Genomic DNA, 21,957 nt, shown 5'->3' on the forward strand with positions numbered 1-21,957 from the left:
ATGGTCATTGTTGAACTCAACGGCTTGATAAAGGGACACGGTGCGTCATCACAACAGCGCCACACCAACACTTGCTCATTGACCCTCAACTCTGCTGGATGCCAAAGATGAAACAAGGAGTGTCAGGGCTGCTGAGCTCATACTACACCATGCTGGGGTGAGTATTGTCAGGCGGGGCGGGTTCTTCATCAATGGGCCTCCATTATGACTCATTTGTACTGAACACCCACCACATGTCCTCACTGTGCAAAGCTCTCCCCTTTGTGTCGTTGAGTGTGTCTCATTCAGCACTTAAGGGATGAGCACTCTCTGTCTGTAGTTTATATTGCTGTAAAACTTTAAAGTGATGGCAGCTTGCTTGTTTTTCCACTTATCTTTTCCTAGGCAGTCTTAAGACAAGGCTAGATTTAATATTTACTGAATATTAACTGTTAACTCACTAAAAAACTGAATCCAACTGTAGTTTAACCCTTGTGTCTTTTCAACGCACCACACTTGTGCAGTTTCTGTAAAAGCTATGACTCAGTGGAACTAATGCCTGATGACATGAAGAACTGTGTTTCTATTGGCAGTTACAAAAACAAACTGACAAACTTGCTTAACCCTCATGTCGTCCTGCAGGTCAAAATTGACCCGTTTAAAGTTTGAAAATGTGGAAAAAAATATATTTTCACAGTGAAACTTCTGATGTCCACATTTTCAACATTTTGGGGAAATCTTTGAACATTTTTTGGTGGAAAAAAAGAAATGTTAAAAATGTTTCTTAAGAACATTCACAAAAAAATCAACAAAAATCCAGTGAAATTCGCTGGACTTTGGTTGATTTTTTTGTGAGTGTTCTTAAAGAAAATATTGGAAATTTTACTGATGTATACATAATCATTTTAGATATTTTTAGGATTTTTTTTGGAAGATTTTTACTCATTTTTTGAAAATATTTACAAGAATTTTCTGGCCACATTTGGGGGATTTTTTTTAAAAATAAAACTTTTAAGGGAAACTTTTAAGGAATTATTGGATTTTTTTTCCTTAAGGTTTTGCAAATTTTCAGAAATCTGGGGGTTTTTTTGCTGAATTTTGGGATTTTTTCAGACAAGGAAACAATATTTTTTGGTGCCCATAATTGAGGACAACAGGAGGGTTAACATAGCTGTTTTCTGCAGAATATACTGTATAACCACATAAATCGTGGCTCAGTTCTCATCCTGCTATGGAATATTCACATTGTGTTTTGCAACGTAGCAGTAAGAAAAGTTTCATGAAATATTGCATGAACATTAAGTAATGCTTTCTTGTAATAGTTTGTGGTTTCATAATACTTTCCCAGGAGTTTCTTTCTTATGTAATTGCTGCTAATTAATTAATTAAGGAAAACACAGACTCAAAATTACCATTATCAACATAATTGCAACATAGAGTCTTTCAGTCGGTGCACAGCAGGCAAGATGAACAGGAAAAAACTAAGACTCTATATAGGAAAGCTGTTCAAAATAACTTTCAGATATATTACATGAGTTTGCAAAAATAAGTGAGGATTCAGTTTCACAGTTGTTTCACTAAAAAAACCCAAACTATTTTTAGTTTAACTGATGTTTTATATCTTCACAAAGCAATGGTTATTCACACAGGAAAGTGTGCCAAACCACGAACGAAATCCAATAGTGGAAAGTGCATTTACACTAAGTACTGAACTTAAGTGCATTTCGGAGATTCTTCTACTTTGTTTGAGTCTTTCCATTTTACGCTACTTTATACACCCACTCTAATACATTTAATTGAGAAATATTGGACTTTCCACTCATTTATATTTACTTGACAGCTTTAGCTATTTTTAGGATTTTACAGGTTTTACACAAAGCTTTTACAATATAACACACTGTGAAGGATTACACCAGTGGTTTCCAACTTTTCTGGATTCTTTTTAAATGTCGTTGGCAGTCTGGGTCACATTTCCAATTCTATGAGTTGCTAATAGTGATTATCTCCCTTAAACGTCTCACATGGTTTCATTTCAATTAATGATCCAATATCACAGCAAAGATCTATTGTTAGAGAAAAAGTCCAAAACAGATTTGTGCAGCCACAACGGGGTGAAAAATGAACACAAAAATGCACAAAATGACATAAAGACCTAAAATGCCCACAAAACAGTGTGAACATAACCAAAAAAGAAACAAAATGAGCACAAAGACACACAAAAAGAAACTATTAGAACTTTTACTGATATATATGTAATCACTTTAGATATTTTTAGGAATTTTTTTGGAAGATTTTTATTCATTTTTTTGAAAATATTTACATCTTTTAAAATTCTTTTTATTATTTAAATTTTTATTTCTTGCCAAATTTGGGAGATTTTAAAAAAAACTTTTAAGGGAAACTTTTAAGGATTTTTTTTTCATTTTCTTTCTGAAGATTTTGCAAATTTTTATAAATTTTGGGGATATGTTGCTGAGTTTTTGGATTTTTTTCAAAGGGAACAACTTTTTTTGATGCTCATAAATGAGGACAACAGGAGGGTTAAGGCCTACTGTTATATTGCCTGCAGTTCTCCCCCTGACCAGCTGGCGGCAGCAGCGAGCCTTCATGTGCCACAGACAGTTGTCTCCACGCCCATTTCAGACGTTTTCTTCAAATTTCCGCATTTTGAGGCATTAGGAGAGGCACTAAAACTTTTTTCTCTCCGTCTCTGTTTGCAGCTGCACATATTTAACATCTGCGCTGTCATGGCAAGATTTCTCCTGAGGGCAAACGTGAGGAGATGCGTCGCCTCTCAGATCAGAATGGCATCCGATCAGGTAAACTGTGCTGGACTGGTAACAGTTTTTGGATGTTAGCAACTTAGCATTAGCGTGCTAACATCTGCCATACCAATGACGACACGGGCTAGGTGCTAACTTTTTGTGTAGCTAGAGATTAGCTCATTTTTTTCCTCTGCTTTTAGCTCATTATTAAGAAGGGACAAAACACAATTAGGTAACATGAACACTTGGTTGCATCATGTCAGTGTGCCTCATGTAGCCTTACAAGCTCATTTTCATCTGCAGGTCAATGAAGACTCAAAAAAGCAACATATTTGGTAATTAAATAAAGGTGTGAGCAGGTATAGGCTGCACTATGAGACAGTGACATGTATTGTTTCTCATTAAAGAGACATTTTTGTCACTATATTAGTTGATTTATGGATGTATTTGCCCAACAGACAAAGTTTACAACAATAATCAAGTATTTAATTGTTGAAATGTGCAGTTAGAAATAATACCATGTGTTCAGAGTGAATTTTAAGTGGTGCCTTGTTTTTAAAAGTGAGCAAATTCAGTGTTAAGGTAAAGTAATCAAGTCCTTTTGATCTGCATTTTTGTCTAAATTAGTCTGAATATATTGTCAAATCTACATTTAAGCCATATTTTTAAATATTTACAAGAATGCATGCGTCATATTTGGTGTTTTACAGCAAATTTGGGGGGAAAAAAACACTGAATTGCAATGAAAAAGCCATAAAAGAACTATAGTTTCTCTAAGAAACTATAGTTTACTGACAAGGTGGGCTCTCGGGGTTTTTCATTACAATTCTGTTGTTTTTTCCCACCCAATTTGCTGTAAAACACCACATATGACACATTGATGGATTACAGCAAATTTGGAAAAAAATAGAAAAAAAAAAACAACACAGACTTGTAATGAAAAAGCCTAAGTGCCCGCTTTGTCAGTAAACTATAGATTCTTAAACTATAGTTTTAACTAAATATCCAACTGTCAACTAGATCTGCAGCTGAAACTTAGCCATTACCGGTGTACCATCTCCTCAGTTTAGCTCATCAATATTAGAACCATTGGCCATTTGAAACTGGAGCTTTTTTGGTGTGTCGTAGCCCTTTATTTGACACTAAAGTTACATAAAATGTGAACAAAGTGAACAACAAATGATATCTGAGTGTGTAGCTAATGTCTGGTTAAAATGTTGTTCTTGAGTTGGGAAAAAAAACACAGAATTGTAATGAAAAAGCCATGTCACTTTAGTGTCAAATAAGGGGCTGTGACACACAAGCAAAGCTCCAATTTCAAATGGCCAATGGTTCTAATATTGACAAGTTAAGATAGATAGATAGATAGATAGATAGATAGATAGATAGATAGATAGATAGCTAGATAGATACTTTATTAATCCCGAGAGAAATTCAAGGCTATGGCTAAGTTTCAGCTGCAGATCTAGTTGACAGTTGGGCAATTATGTTAAAAAATTTGTGCACAGAAAAAGCCCAGTATAGAGTGTGCATCCAGAAACTGATAGATTACAGTGTGCATTCATCCTCAGCAAACAAACTGTTTTAATTTGCACACATCGGTGTAACGTTCTGAACACATCAATTAACTCACTGAAGTCGAGAGTTGGCAAACTTGGACTCAAATCAGTGAAACTAATTTAAATTTTAAGTTTGCTTTTCACCATGAAAGAAAAATAAAGCAGGTTACACAGTAATCTCTGGTACGTCTGTGTAGATTCTCAATCATACAGGTCATGATTATCCAAGGAGCTTCAGTAAAAAGCAACTGGACTTTCTCTTTTAGGTTCCTAATGACATTTCACTTCTCGTGCAAGAGGCTTTTTTAGTTCTTGAATGAAAGGTGAAATGTTTTTAAGAACCTTCCAGTTGATTTTTACTGAAGCTTATAATATTCATCTCAGATAAATTAGATTTCCAATCAGTCAAATTGTCTGTAATGGAAAGGATCTGCTTAGAAGTAGGTGATGAACTAACATGACCCCAAAGGCACAATTCGGAATGCTCAGTGAGTTAAAAAAGAAGCCCAGAGTTTAAGAGACTTAAAGGAGTCATTGCAGGCAGGTAAACATCTCTTTCTGAGTCAACTTTACTCAAAACATGGTGGATGGTTGCAGGACGTCCACTGAATAAGACACTGCTTTCCAAAATACACTCCATAACTCAAAAGAAATGCTCTTTACTGACCGCGAATTCTGAAAATTCTTACTGTGCAGTTAAGAAATTCAATGAAGCATTTGTTTTTCACACCAGAGACATTAAAGATTATAAAAGCACGAGGTATTTATCTGTATTTGTGCATGAGGTGAAGATCAGATCACATTTTATAACTGATTATTGCAAAAAACTTGCCACTGTAGGAGCAGCACTTTTTATACTTATGAATGAATTTGTTGCATGGGTAAAAAGATAAAATTGTAAGCGAACCATCTTAACTTTGAGAGCCTCAAAGGGTGTTTTCAAAGCTTTTTATTCAATGAAGAAAAGGAAAATACACTTGAAATCATAACTACTGTACATAGTGATGCTTTTTCTATTAGGTTTGTTGCAAAATAAACTATTACCTCTGTATATTTCAGCTTGGTGAGTTGGGAAAGGGAGCAGGTAAAGGTGGAGGTGGAGGAGGCTCTGTGAGGGAAGCAGGAGGTGCATTTGGAAAGAGGCAAGTAGCGGAGGAGGAGCGGTACTTCAGGTGAGTAACAACGTTGTACTAGTAATTGCACTCATGCCTGTATCCTTGGTTTCCCACTTTTTTAAGCCAGTTTCTCTTTTATTTTGTTTCCTCCCTGCAGGCAGAAGGAGAAGGAGCAGATGGAAGCACTGAGGAAGCACCATGCAGAGGAGATCGAACACCACAAGAAGGAGATCGAGCGCCTACAAAAGGAGATCAACCGCCACCAGGGCAAAATCAGAAAGCTCACACACGACGACTGAAGCTCAGAGGCTTGTTGTAATTTCTCTTCTTGAGAATCCAACCATGTTGTTAACAAGTCAATGATTATGACATATTGATTGATTTTTCTGCTGGTCAAGGCAGGTCCTGAGGTCTGCGAGACGTCATACCGACACCCCTAAAAAAAAAAAAAGAAGAAGAAACTAAAAAAAGAAACAAAAATAAAGCACTTAAATTTTTGCATTCTGTTAACGCTTTGCAATTTGTGTGAATCATTGCCTTTCTATTCCTTTTGTTTTCAAAGTGACTCATTCACTGTGCTTTGAATTAGTCAACAGCAATTAAGCTGATTCTGTTTCTGTATAAACCGGTGAATTTCATTGGGCCAGAGTCGTGTCAATCAAATTTCAACCTCTGTGGTTGGATAGTGGATCCGGAAGCGCTCGTTTTCGGTACCTGTGCTGCCCGTGTAGTTTGACCTGCATGTCTACTTTGCTGAATCCTAGCTATCTCTTCTTACATTGTTGCCAAAAATAAAATAAGTCAGCAACGTGTTAAATAAATATGTGTTAAACCGTACTTCCGCTTCTGTTGCACGATATGATGACGCCTGCTTTGTTTTGTCAAAACGTACATACCCGCCCCACTTCGCGAGTTTTCCCTTCACATCTCGCGATGGTTGCTGAGCGGTGGCGTTGTTCGGGCGAGCCGACGACGAGACCGAAGCTGTCTGGAAATTTGTCTCGTGGGGTAGACTCAAACGTTATTCTTATTAGACGATTTTGTATGTCCGACAATTTAATCGTTTCACATTTTAACACGCACCGCAGTTAGTTTCCTGAATTAGACTGGTAAGTTTCGCTAACTATCGGTTTGCGCCTCGTACGGAGCCTCTGTGTTTGATTTGTGAAAGGTGTCTTTCTGCACGGCGCGGCCTTCGTATAAGCTCGTTAGCTAGCACCAAAGCTAACAATTATTATCGTTTTGTCGCCGGTGAGAATTATGTTTATCAAGAGCTGGGGGTTGTTAACGCACCCAGCGTCATTTTACTATAGAAATCATGTTTGTCCGGTAAAAGCGTGTGCATGTAGATGTGCAAATATGTATTCATCTCGTTAGCTTAGCAAGCTGCATATGAAGGGGGCGGGACTGTGGCTGTCGGTTTCTTGAAGTGGCCAGATAGTGTTACCTTACAATAGGTAAACATTATAAAACGGTGTCTGTATACCACATGTGTAGCTGCCTTTCTAACAAACTGTTGGTCTGAACTCCACAATTGCCCTGTATTGATATTTGAAATGCAGTAATGGCTGTGAAGTGACAAAGGCTAGACAACAATTTCAGTTAATAACAGACATTAAGATTGTCATTATTAAAAACAGAACTGACTGACTAATGCTTCTTTTTTTACCACCACTTTTATGCCACATTTAGTCAGAATCTGTGCATTAGATGGCACAGAAAAAAAATCATTCTTCTCAAAATTGTCGTACAAATACATACAGTAGCAGCTGGGGCAGTCACATAATACACATTATTGATGTGAAAAGGCTGTAGCATTGAATCTACTAAATGTTACATTCACACCAATGATTAAAACAGACTTCTCTAATAGTAATTGTTGAAATCCATCATAGGAATTTTAACCGAAAGCTCGTGGCCAGTGTTACACTGCACTAAAAATATGTTGCTTTTCTGTACTTAATTGTAAACAATCATCCACATTTCCATTTTTTTACATTTGACCTATCCTTCATGTTACTGATATTGGTTGCTTGATCTTGTGTTTTTAGAATAACGCATTCTAGTATTTGTTGCTCAATCTTCATTAAGAAACATGTTTTAACCTGAACTTTAAAAAAAAATTTATATAAGTTTTTTTTCATTGCTGTATTGCAGGAGAATGGCTGCCGCTGAGGTGAACGGAAGTTCTGCCCCGGCGAAAGAGGAGGAAGAGCCCATGGATGTGACAACAACACACACAGAGAACTACCAGACACTCATCGATGCTGGGCTGCCCCAGAAGGTGGCTGAAAGTCTAGATAACATCTTCCAAACAGGTGGGTGATTGCAACATCATTGTCATACGCTTGGTTTAAGTAATAAAAGTGTCTGACAGTGAATGCATCTCGTCACTCTAGGCTTGGTGGCATATGTCGACCTGGACGAAAGGGCTATCGATGCACTGCGAGAGTTCAATGAGGAGGGAGCGCTTACTGTGCTGCAGCAGTTCAAAGAGAGTGACCTGTCCCACGTACAGGTATCCAAGTGGATGGATTACATCACTAGTTGCCCTTGACATGTGTTTTATGTTAATGTGGAATGTTGCACATGATCATATATCGTTTATTTTTTAACGTAGAACAAAAGTGCGTTCCTTTGTGGAGTCATGAAGACCTACAGACAGAGAGAAAAACAAGGAAGTAAGGTACAAGAGTCCACCAAGGGACCAGATGAGGCTAAAATAAAGGTAAACAAAGTCATTTGGCTGAGTGATTTTGTATGGAAGGTCAGTGTCAATGTCATATAAACAAGCCTCTGCAGCCACAGGTCAGTTAATGTTTGTTTTTTTGTGTTTTTCAGGCTCTGCTGGAGAGGACAGGATACACCCTGGACGTCACTACCGGGCAGAGAAAATATGGAGGTCCCCCACCTGAGGACGTGTTCAAAGGAACACAACCAGGGATTGGAACTGAGGTAGAGAACTGATTGATAGCGATAGATGAACCCAGTCTGTCATGATTTTCAAAGCTCTAAAGTTTTAAGTCTCTGCTGCAGTGTAAATCATGTTGTTTATTGTGTTTTTTCTCTTCATCAGGTGTTTGTCGGAAAAATCCCCAGGGATCTGTACGAAGATGAGCTGGTGCCGCTCTTTGAGTCTGCTGGTCCCATCTGGGACCTCAGGCTAATGATGGACCCTCTATCTGGTCAGAACAGAGGTTACGCCTTCATCACGTACTGCAATAAGGATGATGCACAGAAGGCTGTGAAGCTTGTAAGTAGGATGGCAGAGTAGTGAAACTTCTTTATCAGTATACAGTGTGGAAAATAGACTGATGTACAAAAGAAGATTTACTAATTTACAGGAGAAAGTTCTAATGACATCATGCTTCAAATTGTTGATGAATGCTGTTACAGTTAATATCACTCAGTTGACAATGTCTCTATTCTCTCCATTCCGTATTCAGTGTGATAACCATGAAATCCGCCCTGGCAAGTACTTGGGAGTGTGTATATCTGTTGCAAACAATCGCTTGTTTGTTGGATCAATTCCAAAGAACAAGACCAGAGAAAGTATATTGGAAGACTTCGGCAAAGTCACAGGTTTGTCTCGAGCACACAAGGATTTGATTCTGGAACAAACCCTCGTTCATGAAAGATGATATGCTGGAAAACTGGTTTTGTTTCAGATGTTATTGTTTTACCTTGCAGAGGGTCTCCAAGAGGTGATATTGTACCACCAGCCAGATGACAAGAAGAAGAACCGTGGCTTCTGTTTTCTGGAGTACGAAGACCACAAGTCTGCAGCACAAGCTCGCCGCCGGCTAATGAGTGGCAAGGTCAAGGTCTGGGGGAACCCAGTCACGGTGGAGTGGGCTGACCCTGTTGCAGAACCAGATCCAGAGGTCATGGCGAAGGTTAGCAGTTCTCATGTCCTGCTTTTCAAAATACACCAAACATGCTGTGTTCTTCAGGTAACAAACATCCTGTTTTCCTTCATCACAGGTGAAGGTGCTCTTTGTGAGGAAGCTGGCCACAGCAGTGACTGAAGAGCTCCTTGAAAAGACCTTCTCTCAATTTGGAAAGCTGGAACGAGTGAAGAAATTGAAAGACTACGCTTTTGTCCACTTTGAAGAAAGGGATGCTGCTGTAAAGGTGGATTTTTCATGCTTTAGGTAACATATTTTGCATGTGTGATTGTTCTGTGTAGATTGCAGTAATGGATTGTTTTGCCTTGTAAGGCAATGGATGAAATGAACGGAAAGGAGCTAGGAGGAGAGGAAATTGAGATCGTCCTGGCAAAGCCCCCAGACAAGAAGAGGAAAGAGCGCCAGGCAGCTCGGCAGACCACTAGGAATGCAGGGTGAGTCAGAATGAGACATGTGACTGGTCAACTGCATGACTTATTCTTATGTAAGTCATCAAATGCATGAAACACGATCCTCCTTTCTGCAGGTATGACGACTACTACTACTACCCACCTCCACGCATGCCGCCACCAGGCAGAGGCAGGGGTCGTGGTGGCCGAGGGGGCTATGCCTATCAACCAGATTACTATGGCTATGAGGACTACTATGATGACTACTATGGCTACGATTATCATGACTACCGTGGTGGCTATGAAGACCCTTACTACGGCTATGAAGATGTGTACAGCATGAGGGGCCGCGGCACTCGTCCCAGCAGGGGAGGGCCTCCTCCTCCTAGAGCTCGCGGAGCTCCACCGGCACGAGGCCGGGGTGGCTACGCCCAAAGAGGGCCCCCCCTTGGTGGTCCGAGGGGTGGCCGAGGAGGCCGGGGAGCCCCTTTCCAGCCTCAGAGGGGCCGTGGTCCTCGCGGGGCTAGGGGCAATCGCGGCGGGAACGTCGGCGGAAAGAGGAAGGCAGACGTGTTTAACCAGCCTGACTCCAAGCGCCGCCAGACCAACAACCAACAGAACTGGGGGTCCCAGCCCATCGCCCAGCAGCCCCTGCAGCAAGGGGCCGACTACTCTGGTAACTATGGTTACAGTAATGACACCATGGAGTTTTCACAGGATTCTTATGGGCAGCAGTGGAAGTAGATGCACCCAAAGGTATTTGGCAAAGTGACAACAAAAAAGAAAAACAACAATAAAAAGAAAAAAAATACAGGAGATTGGCCACAATTTTTTGATTGACTTTTATTCTTCATCCCTCAAGAAAAAAAAAATCTGTATATATATATCAGAAAAAAATGGACAGGCCCCAGAATTGGCTCGAGATGATTGGCTGGAAAGCCTTTTGGCTGAAGAAATGAACGTAACCGTTGTGGTGAATCATTTCTTACTCCTACAGTTACATTGGGACATGTGTCTTTAAAAAACACAAAAAAACACTTTTATTGTTACATTTTGTTCCTGTTTGTTTTAAAGCCAACAATGAACATTTACCAAAAAAATGGACATTCATTCTCAAAAGTCTGAGAAGACATTAAATAATGAATATTGCCTTGCAGGAAGTTTTTGTCCATGCCCCCTCCTCCCCTTTCCTTCTTGTACTCTCTTTATTTGTGGTTTCTCATAGTTGCTTAGGGACTTGCTTGTAAATAAATGCATATGGTTAGAGCTTCATACTTCATTTTTTGCAATGGTGGAGAAAAGAATCCACAGGAAGGAAGAAAATCAAAGTTTTGTAATGTTCAAAGTGTATGCCTAGCATTTCTAGAGATAGACAAATTGTGTTTTTTTAAAACTGATACCATAACTTCCTATGTTTTCTTTAAACTTGCCCGGTAGAATTTGGTTTGGCTTACCTTAAGAGCCATAGCAGTTTGTTCTCTGATGTTCTTTGTATTTATAACTTTTACGTTTGTTCCGTTTCAATAAAACTCAGCTGAGCATCAGTCAATTGTCAGATACTCAAATTCAGTGTTGTCATTCAGTATTTGATTTGATTTGAACCTACAATTCTCACATTTGGATGAAGATCTTCTTTTCCAAGTCAAATTTTTTTCCCCTTCAAAGGATAATCCTAAAAGACTGAAATTGTGCAGTCAGACAACGGGACAAGAAAACTTGAAAGGTGTCTGGATGATGCAGTGTTTGAACAGGATTTTAACCCTTTATTCTTCAGTGCATGTCAGACTGCAGTCATTTTCTGCAAATAGAAGTCGTGTTGTGTTTGTTTCAGCAATACCAACAACAATTAAAGGACCAAACGGTGAATTTGACTCCTTGCCATTACCCAAGATTGTTCCTGTCTGCCACACGATGTGCACAGGTATATAGATTATGCTTTAGTAAATCTCAGCCTGATTTGTGTAAATGTTATCTCCCACTCATAGCAAAAGGGAAAAAAACGATTTATAAATGATGTGCCTGCTTATTTCACTTCTTAATATTTGATGACAATTTTTGCAACTTACTATTGGCTGCAGTAGTTTTTGTAATTGTATGTATTTCGTGCCATGCAGCTCCAGTGTTCATTCTGATTGGCTGATATCTACTGAAGCTCATACTCTGTACACCTTCACACTAACTTTAAAGACGGAGCACAGTTTTGGATGATGGCAAGACGTCACTCTCACTTTTACACCCTTACATCCATTAGAGCCACACATTGGAGTTGGAGTGGATTTGTACTTGTGTGCTGAGTCGTCTCCAGTTAATTTTTCATTCCCAAAATCAGCGCATCACCTCAACCATCTTTTCTCTCCCTTTGAAGACACCAAGGATCTGAACATCCAAAGGGTTAAAATTCTTAAAACGCACCTTCGGCCGTAGCAAGCGATCCACCGATCAGCTGTCAGAATGTGTTTACCTTAGAGAACTGTTTGTAGCTTGTGCGTTTTGGTGCCATGGTGTCATTGTATTTTGTTTCATGTGTCTGTCCTCTTATTCCAACCTGCCTAGGTGGAGAAGCATTGAGAGCGGCACCACTAGAATGAGGAACTCACCTGAACGGTACTCAAGGGTGAGCTAGCCTTGCACAGAGTACTGTCTCCTCTCCTGTAGCTAAATGTAATCACTGGAGAAACACTAGCCATAATTTTCCATTGTTTTTTTTATTGTTTTGTTACTAATATACTGTCCTTTAAGTCAAGCTTTTTTTTCTTTTTTTAAATTTTGGTAGGAGTATGATTTTTCTTTTCCAGGCCATGAAGAAGACGGGTCACTAAAATTGACAGAAAAATGAGTGGAAAGATTAATTGTTCCCAGTATAGTAACATGAACATTTTTCACCTAAAGCCAGAAGAAATCATGTACAGTTATAAAAGCCAATTGGCTGTTTGCTTAAGCCAGAAAGCTGACAGTTGAGGATTCGCTATAAATCCTAGACCGTGCAAACACCTGCTGCCTGACTTGGCCTACTGCATCAAAACCACCGCAGCTGTCTGCACACGTACTGAATGGGGTTGGGGGTGGAGGAAAAATGGACATTTCCCCTCCTACACCACTAGAGGTAGCAGCTCCACACCAGCTCGACTAGTGGTCCATTGTCTCTTTATCCGACGCTGCATTTATTGGCCATTTCCCGAGTTGAAAATGTGTTAATTAGTCGGCTGATATCAACCAGACGAGCTGCTTTTTAAACGTATTCCAGTAGCAGTGGGCACACGGAGTTAAACATTGTGAAATTGGCTGATGTTGGAACAATGGGGTGCGTCTCAAACTGGTGCCTTTACTCTTTAGCACCACAAGATGGCAGTAGAAGGGCTGCATTATTTATATGTTACAGGTAAGATTGGGATGCAGACTACAGCACAGCAGAGATCCTAGTCGTTGTGATGCATACTTTGTTTAGAAATAAACTGCCATCAAATCCTGGAGTGTCCTTTAAAAAGCTTCTCATATCAGAACTGTGTCTTTATATGTTGCCTCTGTCACCAGGCAGTAAAGGAGCTGCCCCCATCCATGTGAATGAGTTCACAGAATTGGAAGGGACTGATTGGTAAGATTGTTCATTATCAAATAAGACTGAACATGTTTGTATATTTTAAAGTATAATGTTAGATGACATTTACTTCACAGAGAAAGTAAGTTCTTTTTCCTGAATAAATATAAGGATGTATTTTGTAGATAAACATATTTTAAAGCCAAAACAGTCTGTCTTTCTGCTCATATGTTGGGTGTGATAATCATGCTGATGCTGAGAAAACTGGTCTAACAAGATTTGTTACCATGTCCTTGTTTGTGTGGCCTTTTTCTAGTACTGAGTCAGGACTGTGTTCTCCACAAGCTGTGCATCAGGCCCACTGCATGACGAAGTGCGCAACGCTGAAGTCCACAAGCCATACAGTAGCTGGCTTTCCTACTTACAGCTCAGCAGAAATCAGGTGAGAAACAATTAGAGAATTATAATGTTTTTCCCTGTATTTATATAACCTTTATCAGCGTCTTAGTCTCGGTATATCATGCTGATTGCTTCCATCCTCAGTGAGTTACACTAAAAGCTTTATCAGGAGTCTAAACTGGAATGCATCAAGACTTTATAACACTTAATTTCTTTAATAGAAATTTGAATATTCTCACATTTAATGTCTTTTCACTTAGGGCAAGGGATACAGTTGGACACATGACCCGCAGCTGTACATCTAGCAGACTGCCATTTCCTTATCCAGCCTTAAAAAAATGTCACTGGGAAAGGAAATAATCTGTGCTTTTAATTGTTGAGAGCATCCTGTTACCCAAATAAATTTTATTTTGTGTGTGCATGTTTACATTTCCTTGTATCATGGACTGTGATATTTGTATTTCAAAACATTACGACATTTTTTTCGGGTCCTCTTGCAAAGCGATTCTGAATTGTGTGCATAATCATGAAGTACAGTTAATGCACTAGCAGTCAAACAGTTGGAATTAAGGGTAAAAACAAACTGTGGATCACTGAAGACCAGTGTTACTAGTCCTAACCACCCCTCTCTGCATCATGGGGTAATATATGTCTGAAGAGGTCAAATGGGTGACAAGTTGGAGAAGAAATTTCATGAAGCAACCAGGAAAAGCTAAACAAAATATGGATCAGTCAAAATGATCTATGTAAAAATTAAATTGGTCCATAACACTAATGTAAGCACAGCCATGTTGTACATTTACAGTTAGATAAATGGACAAATAATTTTCAAAAAGAATAACGAGAATGATGTTTACATCAATGTACATATTTCATGTTTCACATCCTCCGTACAGATATATTTTTAAGGTTTGTAATCTAGTTCAGTTTCACTTCTGTGTAGCCATTCCCTAATGTTTCTTCATTTTTTATTTATTAGAATTCTTTTTTACATATAAATATGCATTTTTGTTATATACAATCAAGGAAAAAATTAATAGACCACCCTTGTTTTCTTCAATTTCTTGTTCATTTTAATGCTTGGTACAACTAAAGGTACATTTGTTTGGACAAATATAATGATAACAAAAATAGCTCATCATAGTTTAAGAGCTGTTATCTATACATTTTCCACGATTTTCTTGATAACCAATATCACTTCAGTTCTTCCATCAATAGCTATGGCATTGTGCTTCCAAAAACAGCTTTTAGGATTCCATGTTTTCTTTTGTCTGTTTTAGTCACATGGTACACACAGGAGTTAGTACTGATTCATAACCATCGTTTTTGACAGCTTTGTTTTTGGGCTTGTGGTTCTTCATTTTGCATTTGTTTTCCACAGGTTTTCAGTTGGATTTAGATCTGGTGATTCTGGTGGTTCATTGTATTCTTCAGGTAATTTGCCTTTAGTGGTATCAGGCATTGAAATGAACAAGAAATTCAAGAAAACAAGGGTGGTCTAATATTTCTTTCCATGACTATATGAACGTATTAATGAACTGCTCCGTTAAAAAATAAAAATAAAATTGCGCGTCAGGTAGAATCCCGCACTAAACCTATGTGTGGTCACGTGGTGTCCTACGTCACATGTAAACTGGATTGAAGATGGCGGCTGCCGGAGGAGAGCCCTCTTGTCAGACTGTGTCGGATGAATTATTTCAAAACTTCTATACGGAGGTACGAAATAGCATATGCTAGTTTGTGTTCTTTTTTGAAAATATAAATTTCTCTCTGTGTATCGGCTACGGTCGGTTAGCTTATGCTTGTCATGTTTATTACCTACGAGACCCTGTTAGCATGAGCTAGCGATACGAAGCTAAGGTTTACTGAGACGTTCACTGAGCTGCTCCACTCCAGGGTTGATACCAAATGTCCAAGCTTTTGCTTTCTTTTTCTCAGCTAACACAAGAAACAAGTCACTTACAGTAAATAACAGTTTGCGTAACGCCAAATGTTGTTTAGATACGTGCTGTGGGCTTTTTATGGAGTAGCTGCAGTGGAGTCAGTGAACGCCTTGAGCAGTTTTATATTTACTAAATGAGGTCAGGTTCCCAAAAAAAGATGAAAGTGTCCTTCAGTCTCATCAAATTTCATTCTTAAATACTTCATCTACTCATATGGATTAAAAAAATAATGCTAAATATCTATTTGGACAGTGTAGTGTGTGCTGTTGTTGGTAGATATAACAACAGAAATGACAAATATACAAGACAAGCAGGTTAGTAACATTAACATTAAAGGTTAGTATATACTCTGAAAAACGTGGTGCACAATACTGTAAAAAAGCATTTCTAGTTTTAAAATCTATAGAAATATTAAATGTATTCAATCAATCTTTAAAGGTCATTATACAATTTTTACACATTTCGAGGCACTTTAACGTGATTTAAAGTGACTTTGACAGGTAGTAAGACAACAGTTGTATAAAACTACATAAAATGTATAACATTTAACAATCAAATGTGATCAGTCCTAATGTGATCCAGAATGAGACCCCTCTAACCACTCAGTGATGAGTTGTACAGTCTGATGGGGGACAAAAGACTTCCTGAGCCTGTTACTGGAGCAGGTCAGAGACAGCAGCCTGGAGCTGAACACACTCCTCTGCCTGATCACAGTCCTGTGCAGAGGATGCTGGATGTTGTCCAGGATGGAGAGCAGCTTCTCCAGGCTCCGTCTCTCTGCTGCTGAAACCAGAGAGTCCAGCTCTGTGCCCACCACTGAACCAGCTCTTCTCACCAGTCGTGGAAGGTTTACATGATCCTGATCTTGTGTGTTTCTTTTTATCCAGGTGAAGCAGATTGAGAAGAGAGACTCGGTGTTAACCTCCAAGCAGCAGATTGACAGACTGCTCAGACCCGGCGCATCATACTTCAACCTCAACCCCTTTGAGGTAACTACGGACACTACTTCTGTATTACTAAGAAACATATTAGCTATTTTATTAATTGCACTTTATATTGAACAAGCAACATATCTCCAAGACTGTAAGAATGTTTTTAATTTTACTTAAGTCATGACTAGAACAACTGCTCAAATGCCAATATGTAGTATAATTACAATCAAATTCATGTCTGAACCATCAAGAAAATATCAAACTTTAATTTTTAGGATGGCTGTTGCCATTCCAATATGTTTATTTAAGGCCAGGCATCAGCTTAATATTCATTGTGTAATAGATTTAAATGTGAGGAGCATCACCATATGAGACGGCATCAAAAGTGTGACAATCACACAAGGACAATTAATTTAATTCTTAATTTTTGACCCTGAATCTGACACACTAAATAATGTTCAGAGGACAAAAGGGGTCTGGAGCACACTGCTAAATTCATAGCCTTGTATTGTACAAACAGACTGAACACTTCTGCATCTTCATCAGACTCAAAGTGGACAAAGACACGAGGCAAACATATAAACACTTAAGTTGATCTCACTGCATAATGTTTATCTTAACTCGCAGCCTTTGCAGTTTGTTTATTGCATTCCTTCAAATGACAGTTTTCATTTTTTAGGGTAATATTACTCTGGATTACGTATTCTTATGCGCCGACACTTTGGTAATGATGCCTAATAAATTGTAAATTCAATATTCACCCAATTTCCAGGTGCTGCAGATTGATCCCGATGCAACAGACGATGAATTGAAGAAAAGATTTCGGGCGGTAAGCAAAGCCACTTAGAAAAGCATTTCAAGACATTCATTATTTTTATCATTTGCTGAGAATTTTTGTTTTTAATTCCTAATCTTGATCTCTTCAACTGTCCAGTTGTCCATTTTGGTCCATCCAGACAAAAATCAGGATGACCCAGACAGAGCACAGAAAGCCTTTGAAGGTATAAATACGGAGTTACTTCTCTGATTAATTGTGTTTTGTACATTTTTAGAGGCTGTCATGAATCAATATTCAGTTAAAATGATTTACTGCCTTTCCGTGTGTCTTCACATGAAACAAATCTTTAGTTCAACCGGAATATCTCATTGTATTCCAGCTGTGGACAAGGCATACAAACTCCTTCTGGACCCAGAACAGAAGAAGAGAGCCTTAGATGTGATCCATGCAGGAAAAGAATATGTGGAGCATATGGTGAGTGGTTTCCACATCCACTCGCATTGGAACCTCTTCATGTTTAATTTGCTCCACTTTGCTCAGCTCTCTTAATCTGCGCTTGTTTGATAATGATTTATTTTATTCGACAGGTAAAAGAGAAAAGGAAACAGCTGAAGAAAGAAGGGAAACCACAGGATGTGGAGGAGGACGACCCAGAGTTGGTAAGTCATCATTGTGTACAAATATTCTGAGACAATGGTGAAAAAAATATCGATTTTAGTCAAACTTGCTTTTGTTTGATTTTTTTTTCTCTCCAGTTCAAGCAAGCAGTTTATAAACAGACCATGAAGCTGTTCGCAGAGCTGGAAATCAAGAGGAAGGAAAGGGAAGCAAAGGACATGCATGAAAGGTAAATGACAGCATATTTACAGACTGTTAACACTCATCTTCCTTCACCCCTTTAAAAAAGCAGAAATGTTTTCTTTCACAGTCTCATGAATTTCTTGTGTTTTGTTTATTTACCAGGAAAAGGGCAAGAGAGGAAGAGATCGAGGCAGCAGAGAAAGCAAAGCGAGAGAGAGAATGGCAGAAAAACTTTGAGGTACCGTCTCTCGTAACCGTGGTTATGACAATGTAAACGAAATGATCATGCTTTTTGTGTTTCTTAAAATTTCGATATATTAGATTTTGAACATTAATAGAGCTAGATAGAGTTAGTGGTGATGCATATTGAGCTTGATGCTGTGAAAATCAGTGTACAAACTGGCAGTGTATGTCAGGACGGATGTGAAAGTTTGGACACTTTTTGTTGTTGTGATCCCAAAAACTCTAGCGACCCCCAGAAACAAAAATAAATAAACGAGGTATAATGAGCTCTTTTAAGACATGTTTAGCTTACAGGGAATATACAATCACAGCTCAGCTTTTAATAATGCTGCTTACATGTAATCTCCTGCCCATATTTATTCTGTTTTATTGGTTTTTATTTGATCTCATTATGTCCTCACGGTACTGTATATATCTTATATATATGTTTGAATTCTTAATATAGTTTTGTTTTATATGTACATTTGATTTTATTATTTATTGTCATTAATTGAGCTTGTTTCGATGCACTGTCCAGTGGCAGCTACTTCTACTTTCGTCATGCCCCCGTGCATGATGACAATAAAGCTATTGTAACATTTATTGAGCTGTGGAATATTAGCAAAGCTGTAAGAAACTCTATATGGGCACCGCTGCTCTTCACAGTGAGCAATGTAAACAAGAATGCTATAAAAATGGATGTTTTACTCTAAATCACCACAACGCTGTAAAACTGAGCTTTTTTTTTGATTCCATAAAAATAGAAGCAAGGATGTTTTGATCTTTCTATTCATGAGAATCAGCAGCACACCTTTGTTTTGGTCTGAGATGGTTCTGAATGGCACCTACAGCACCTTTAAATGACTGTTTATTTTGAACACGTTTTTCAGGAAACAAGAGATGGCCGTGTGGACAGTTGGAGGAACTTCCAGGCTAAAGGCAAGAGCAAGGAGAAAAAGAACAGGTCTTTCCTCAAGCCCCCTAAAGTCAAGATGGAACAGAGAGAATGATGCTGTAAAATTGGACTTCACTAGATTCAGATCCACTGTTGAAAAAAACAACCCCCCACTTCTGTGTATCGACACGTCATCGTCTGCAGTCAGCTGTGTTCTCCTCATCACACAGTCATAAGGACATGTGTCACATGATGACGTCCTCATCCGGACCCTGACAAAACGTAGTTTTGTACTTGGTTTTCTAAATGTACATATTTGTGACCTGGAGCCAGAGATCATAACTGTCTCGTGTAAGAAATGATGCATCTTCCACTTCTGTAATTGATGAGAAAAATGTGGTTTGCCATTATTTCTGCTTTTTGTTCTTTTCTCTTTGTTTTTTTAAACTAAATAAAGCTTGGTCTTAACAAGCCGACTTCACTGTGGTTTACAAAGCTGATTGTACATATCCGGGTACGGCTAGGGTTTGGGAAGGTATGTGGCACTAATGTTTTTGAGGATCTAGATGTAATTATAGAGCCTTTGTATAAGCTTACCTTCAACTGAAACGCTACCAGCTCACAGAAATGTTATGTCTGTAGCACAAATGCAACTTTTGCATTTAGTGCCTCAAAACCCCAATCGGTTCTGCATGTTTTAATGTATTCATTAAAATGTTAATAAAATCACCAAACACCCAACTGGTGTTTGTTGGAAATTATTTCATATTTATGTTTGGGAAAGATTGATTAAAATATTTTTTACTTGCTTAGTTTTTGCTTTGAATTATGAAAATAAAACTCATTCAAGTTCAATGAATCGGTTTTCCACAATTTTATAACCATAACATTTCAGGAAAACAATTCTGCTCATTTAGCGAACAAGTAACAGTGCAACAATTCTTAAAGTGTACAGTCCACTCAACAGATATTAACGAAGCAAGAACTGGCAATATTGTTAGCTAAAGAAAAAAAAACATTTAAGAAAATACACAGAAATACTCTCCTCTTTCTTGGGTCTTATTTGTCACCTTTCTCCATCAAGTCTCTGTTGTATGGGAATCTCTCAAGCAATGTGGCTCATTTGAAAAGTCTAATTGTCCTTAATATGTTGAGTCTCACATGACTTTGCACGGATCTCCTCCACCTGCTGCAGGAGCGGCGGCAGGTAACCCAGAAGCTCCTCCCACCAGTCCGTCCAGACTGAGGCCCTGAAAGGCTCCAAAGAAGGAGTCGTCCTTCACTGGAGCCGGTTTCCTGGCAGCGGTGGTCTGCTGCAGAGGGCCGAGATGGGTGGATTTAGACAATGACAAGCAGAACTTTTCAGTCTCATTAGGATTGATTTGTCCCCTTACCCTTGGGAGGCAGTGGTGGCTCCTGAAGTGGGTTTTTCTGACGGTCCTTTCGGCGTTCTTCTTGGCCAGGATGGCTTGCTGACGTTTCCTTTGACAAACAGCACAGAGCAACATTAGACACGACACATGGGAAAGAAGCTTATTCATGTGAGGAGCAGCCTGATCCTCATTAAGCCACGTCTGTCCGTCCACGAGTTACAGGTAGATGACACTGAACTTTTTAAATCCTAAATGAGTCACTGTTTAAAGAACAACTGCAGTAACAAATCTGATTTTCAGAAAATAAAATCGAAACTAACTGCAGATTTAACTTGGAGAGAAAAAAATCAACAATTATACAAAAATCTAAATATCGCAGCCGCAATACATGCTTCTGTCTTATGAGTACCTTTCTCTCTTCAGGTCATCCTGGTAGGCTCTGAGCCAGGAGTCTGGGACTTTCTGGCTGCTGCAGGGAAGACTTCTCCTCCTGCTGACGCTCTTCCTGCGGGTGAAGCTGTTGCGGATGAAGCTGTTGCGGCGGACCGACTGGCTCCTCTTGGGCCCTCTCTTTGCGGTGGTGTTTTTCCCCGACACGCATCGGGTGAACTGCTTCAGGGGGGAGCCCAGCGACATCAGGGAATCCATTTCCAAAATTGTGTAGATATTAGTCGGCTAATCAGGTGATTTATCCTAAGCTTTACGCGATATCCGCATGTAGGATTGGACACTGGAACACTTTAAAAGTGTCCTCTGCAGAATGAGGCTGTAATCTGCAAATACAAAACAATAACAATTAATGCACATGCCAATAAAGAAAATGCACCTTGACATTATCTAGCTAAAAGCCCAATACGCTGTCCATGCCCTAAAGAAGCAGCAACACTGACCTGCAAGTGGAATCTCCTGTAGACACAATCAGCTGATAGTATCATTCATTAAAGCTGCGAAGTCATTCGATGCATTGCTCCCAGTACTTGAGTCTGTGTACCTGTGAACACTTCAGTCCCTGTCTGCTCTTATGAGGATTTGACTTGTGACCTTACTAGTCCTCAAACAGGATTACCTGAAGACGCAACAGTTGCTTATCTCATTACCAGCAGGGTAGTTCCAAACAAATCTGCACGGGAGACGGCTGCTTGTTTACATTTGGTTACTGAAATAACTCATGTAAATTTAAGTTTACAGTTGCAGGGTTCAATTTCAGTTAGACTGCACTCAGCTCAAAGGCTGCATTTTTACATTCAGCAGCAGGAAGGTAACTTTAAGTGACTCTGATGACATTAGATGATAAAATGTCACAGGAAGCCAGACAGCATGGACAGACTGACAGGCGGAGGGTGACGGTTTTATGACGCAGAGAG

General features: G+C 39.1%; 4 protein-coding genes across 6 annotated transcripts; 3 read left to right on the forward strand and 1 right to left on the reverse strand.

The window, feature by feature from the left end:
- The first annotated feature begins 2,624 nt into the window (after positions 1-2,624).
- Positions 2,625-5,928, forward strand: LOC111569701 (ATPase inhibitor B, mitochondrial-like). The gene is made up of 3 exons (XM_023271995.3): positions 2,625-2,798; positions 5,363-5,475; positions 5,576-5,928. The coding sequence occupies exons 1-3, from the start codon at positions 2,727-2,729 to the stop codon at positions 5,715-5,717; spliced, it is 327 nt and encodes a 108-aa protein (XP_023127763.1). The 5' UTR covers positions 2,625-2,726; the 3' UTR covers positions 5,718-5,928.
- A 150-nt stretch (positions 5,929-6,078) lies between these two features.
- On the forward strand, positions 6,079-14,076 carry LOC111569699 (heterogeneous nuclear ribonucleoprotein R). Of its 2 annotated transcripts, XM_023271993.3 has the most exons (15): positions 6,079-6,527; positions 7,576-7,736; positions 7,818-7,936; positions 8,039-8,146; positions 8,260-8,373; positions 8,495-8,671; positions 8,865-9,000; positions 9,109-9,314; positions 9,403-9,552; positions 9,639-9,760; positions 9,853-10,391; positions 12,269-12,329; positions 13,247-13,307; positions 13,567-13,692; positions 13,910-14,076. In XM_023271993.3, the coding sequence occupies exons 2-12, from the start codon at positions 7,580-7,582 to the stop codon at positions 12,301-12,303; spliced, it is 1,863 nt and encodes a 620-aa protein (XP_023127761.2). In that variant the 5' UTR covers positions 6,079-6,527; positions 7,576-7,579; the 3' UTR covers positions 12,304-12,329; positions 13,247-13,307; positions 13,567-13,692; positions 13,910-14,076. The 2 variants fall into 2 exon arrangements, with proteins under 2 accessions (XP_023127761.2, XP_023127760.2); XM_023271992.3 differs by lacking the exons at positions 12,269-12,329; positions 13,247-13,307; positions 13,567-13,692; positions 13,910-14,076 and having other exon boundaries at positions 9,853-11,259.
- A 1,137-nt stretch (positions 14,077-15,213) lies between these two features.
- Positions 15,214-19,696, forward strand: dnajc8 (DnaJ (Hsp40) homolog, subfamily C, member 8). Its single transcript, XM_023271994.3, has 9 exons — positions 15,214-15,365; positions 16,480-16,581; positions 17,297-17,353; positions 17,459-17,525; positions 17,682-17,776; positions 17,890-17,961; positions 18,058-18,149; positions 18,266-18,341; positions 19,216-19,696. The coding sequence occupies exons 1-9, from the start codon at positions 15,294-15,296 to the stop codon at positions 19,333-19,335; spliced, it is 753 nt and encodes a 250-aa protein (XP_023127762.1). The 5' UTR covers positions 15,214-15,293; the 3' UTR covers positions 19,336-19,696.
- Positions 19,697-20,079: 383 nt separating this feature from the next.
- On the reverse strand, positions 20,080-21,639 carry si:ch211-81a5.8 (uncharacterized protein LOC560648 homolog). Of its 2 annotated transcripts, none has more exons than XM_055017959.1 (4): positions 21,484-21,639; positions 21,003-21,366; positions 20,615-20,702; positions 20,080-20,530 (listed from the first exon to the last, which is right to left on the reverse strand). In XM_055017959.1, exons 2-4 carry the CDS (start codon positions 21,239-21,241, stop codon positions 20,378-20,380), a joined length of 480 nt encoding a protein of 159 aa, XP_054873934.1. In that variant the 5' UTR covers positions 21,242-21,366; positions 21,484-21,639; the 3' UTR covers positions 20,080-20,377. The 2 variants fall into 2 exon arrangements, with proteins under 2 accessions (XP_054873934.1, XP_054873933.1); XM_055017958.1 differs by having other exon boundaries at positions 20,080-20,533.
- Positions 21,640-21,957: the final 318 nt, after the last annotated feature.

Source organism: Amphiprion ocellaris, chromosome 15, assembly GCF_022539595.1.
Source record: "Amphiprion ocellaris isolate individual 3 ecotype Okinawa chromosome 15, ASM2253959v1, whole genome shotgun sequence".
Taxonomy (NCBI): Eukaryota; Metazoa; Chordata; class Actinopteri; family Pomacentridae; genus Amphiprion; species Amphiprion ocellaris.

What these genes read in the sequence shown, in the direction of transcription:
- LOC111569701 (XM_023271995.3), top strand. Translation starts at nt 2,727, where the DNA reads ATGGCAAGATTTCTCCTGAGGGCAAACGTGAGGAGATGCGTCGCCTCT. An exon ending in TCAGAATGGCATCCGATCAG is followed by an intron (nt 2,799 to 5,362) that starts GTAAACTGTGCT and finishes TGTATATTTCAG; the next exon opens with CTTGGTGAGTTGGGAAAGGG. An exon ending in GAGGAGGAGCGGTACTTCAG is followed by an intron (nt 5,476 to 5,575) that starts GTGAGTAACAAC and finishes TCCTCCCTGCAG; the next exon opens with GCAGAAGGAGAAGGAGCAGA.
- si:ch211-81a5.8 (XM_055017958.1), bottom strand. Translation starts at nt 21,241, where the DNA reads ATGGATTCCCTGATGTCGCTGGGCTCCCCCCTGAAGCAGTTCACCCGA. An exon ending in GATGACCTGAAGAGAGAAAG is followed by an intron (nt 20,703 to 21,002) that starts GTACTCATAAGA and finishes TGTTTGTCAAAG; the next exon opens with GAAACGTCAGCAAGCCATCC. An exon ending in GCCACCACTGCCTCCCAAGG is followed by an intron (nt 20,534 to 20,614) that starts GTAAGGGGACAA and finishes GGCCCTCTGCAG; the next exon opens with CAGACCACCGCTGCCAGGAA.
- LOC111569699 (XM_023271992.3), top strand. Translation starts at nt 7,580, where the DNA reads ATGGCTGCCGCTGAGGTGAACGGAAGTTCTGCCCCGGCGAAAGAGGAG. An exon ending in AGACTTCGGCAAAGTCACAG is followed by an intron (nt 9,001 to 9,108) that starts GTTTGTCTCGAG and finishes TTTACCTTGCAG; the next exon opens with AGGGTCTCCAAGAGGTGATA. An exon ending in AAAGGGATGCTGCTGTAAAG is followed by an intron (nt 9,553 to 9,638) that starts GTGGATTTTTCA and finishes TTGCCTTGTAAG; the next exon opens with GCAATGGATGAAATGAACGG.
- dnajc8 (XM_023271994.3), top strand. Translation starts at nt 15,294, where the DNA reads ATGGCGGCTGCCGGAGGAGAGCCCTCTTGTCAGACTGTGTCGGATGAA. An exon ending in TGAAGAAAAGATTTCGGGCG is followed by an intron (nt 17,354 to 17,458) that starts GTAAGCAAAGCC and finishes TCAACTGTCCAG; the next exon opens with TTGTCCATTTTGGTCCATCC. An exon ending in AGCACAGAAAGCCTTTGAAG is followed by an intron (nt 17,526 to 17,681) that starts GTATAAATACGG and finishes ATTGTATTCCAG; the next exon opens with CTGTGGACAAGGCATACAAA.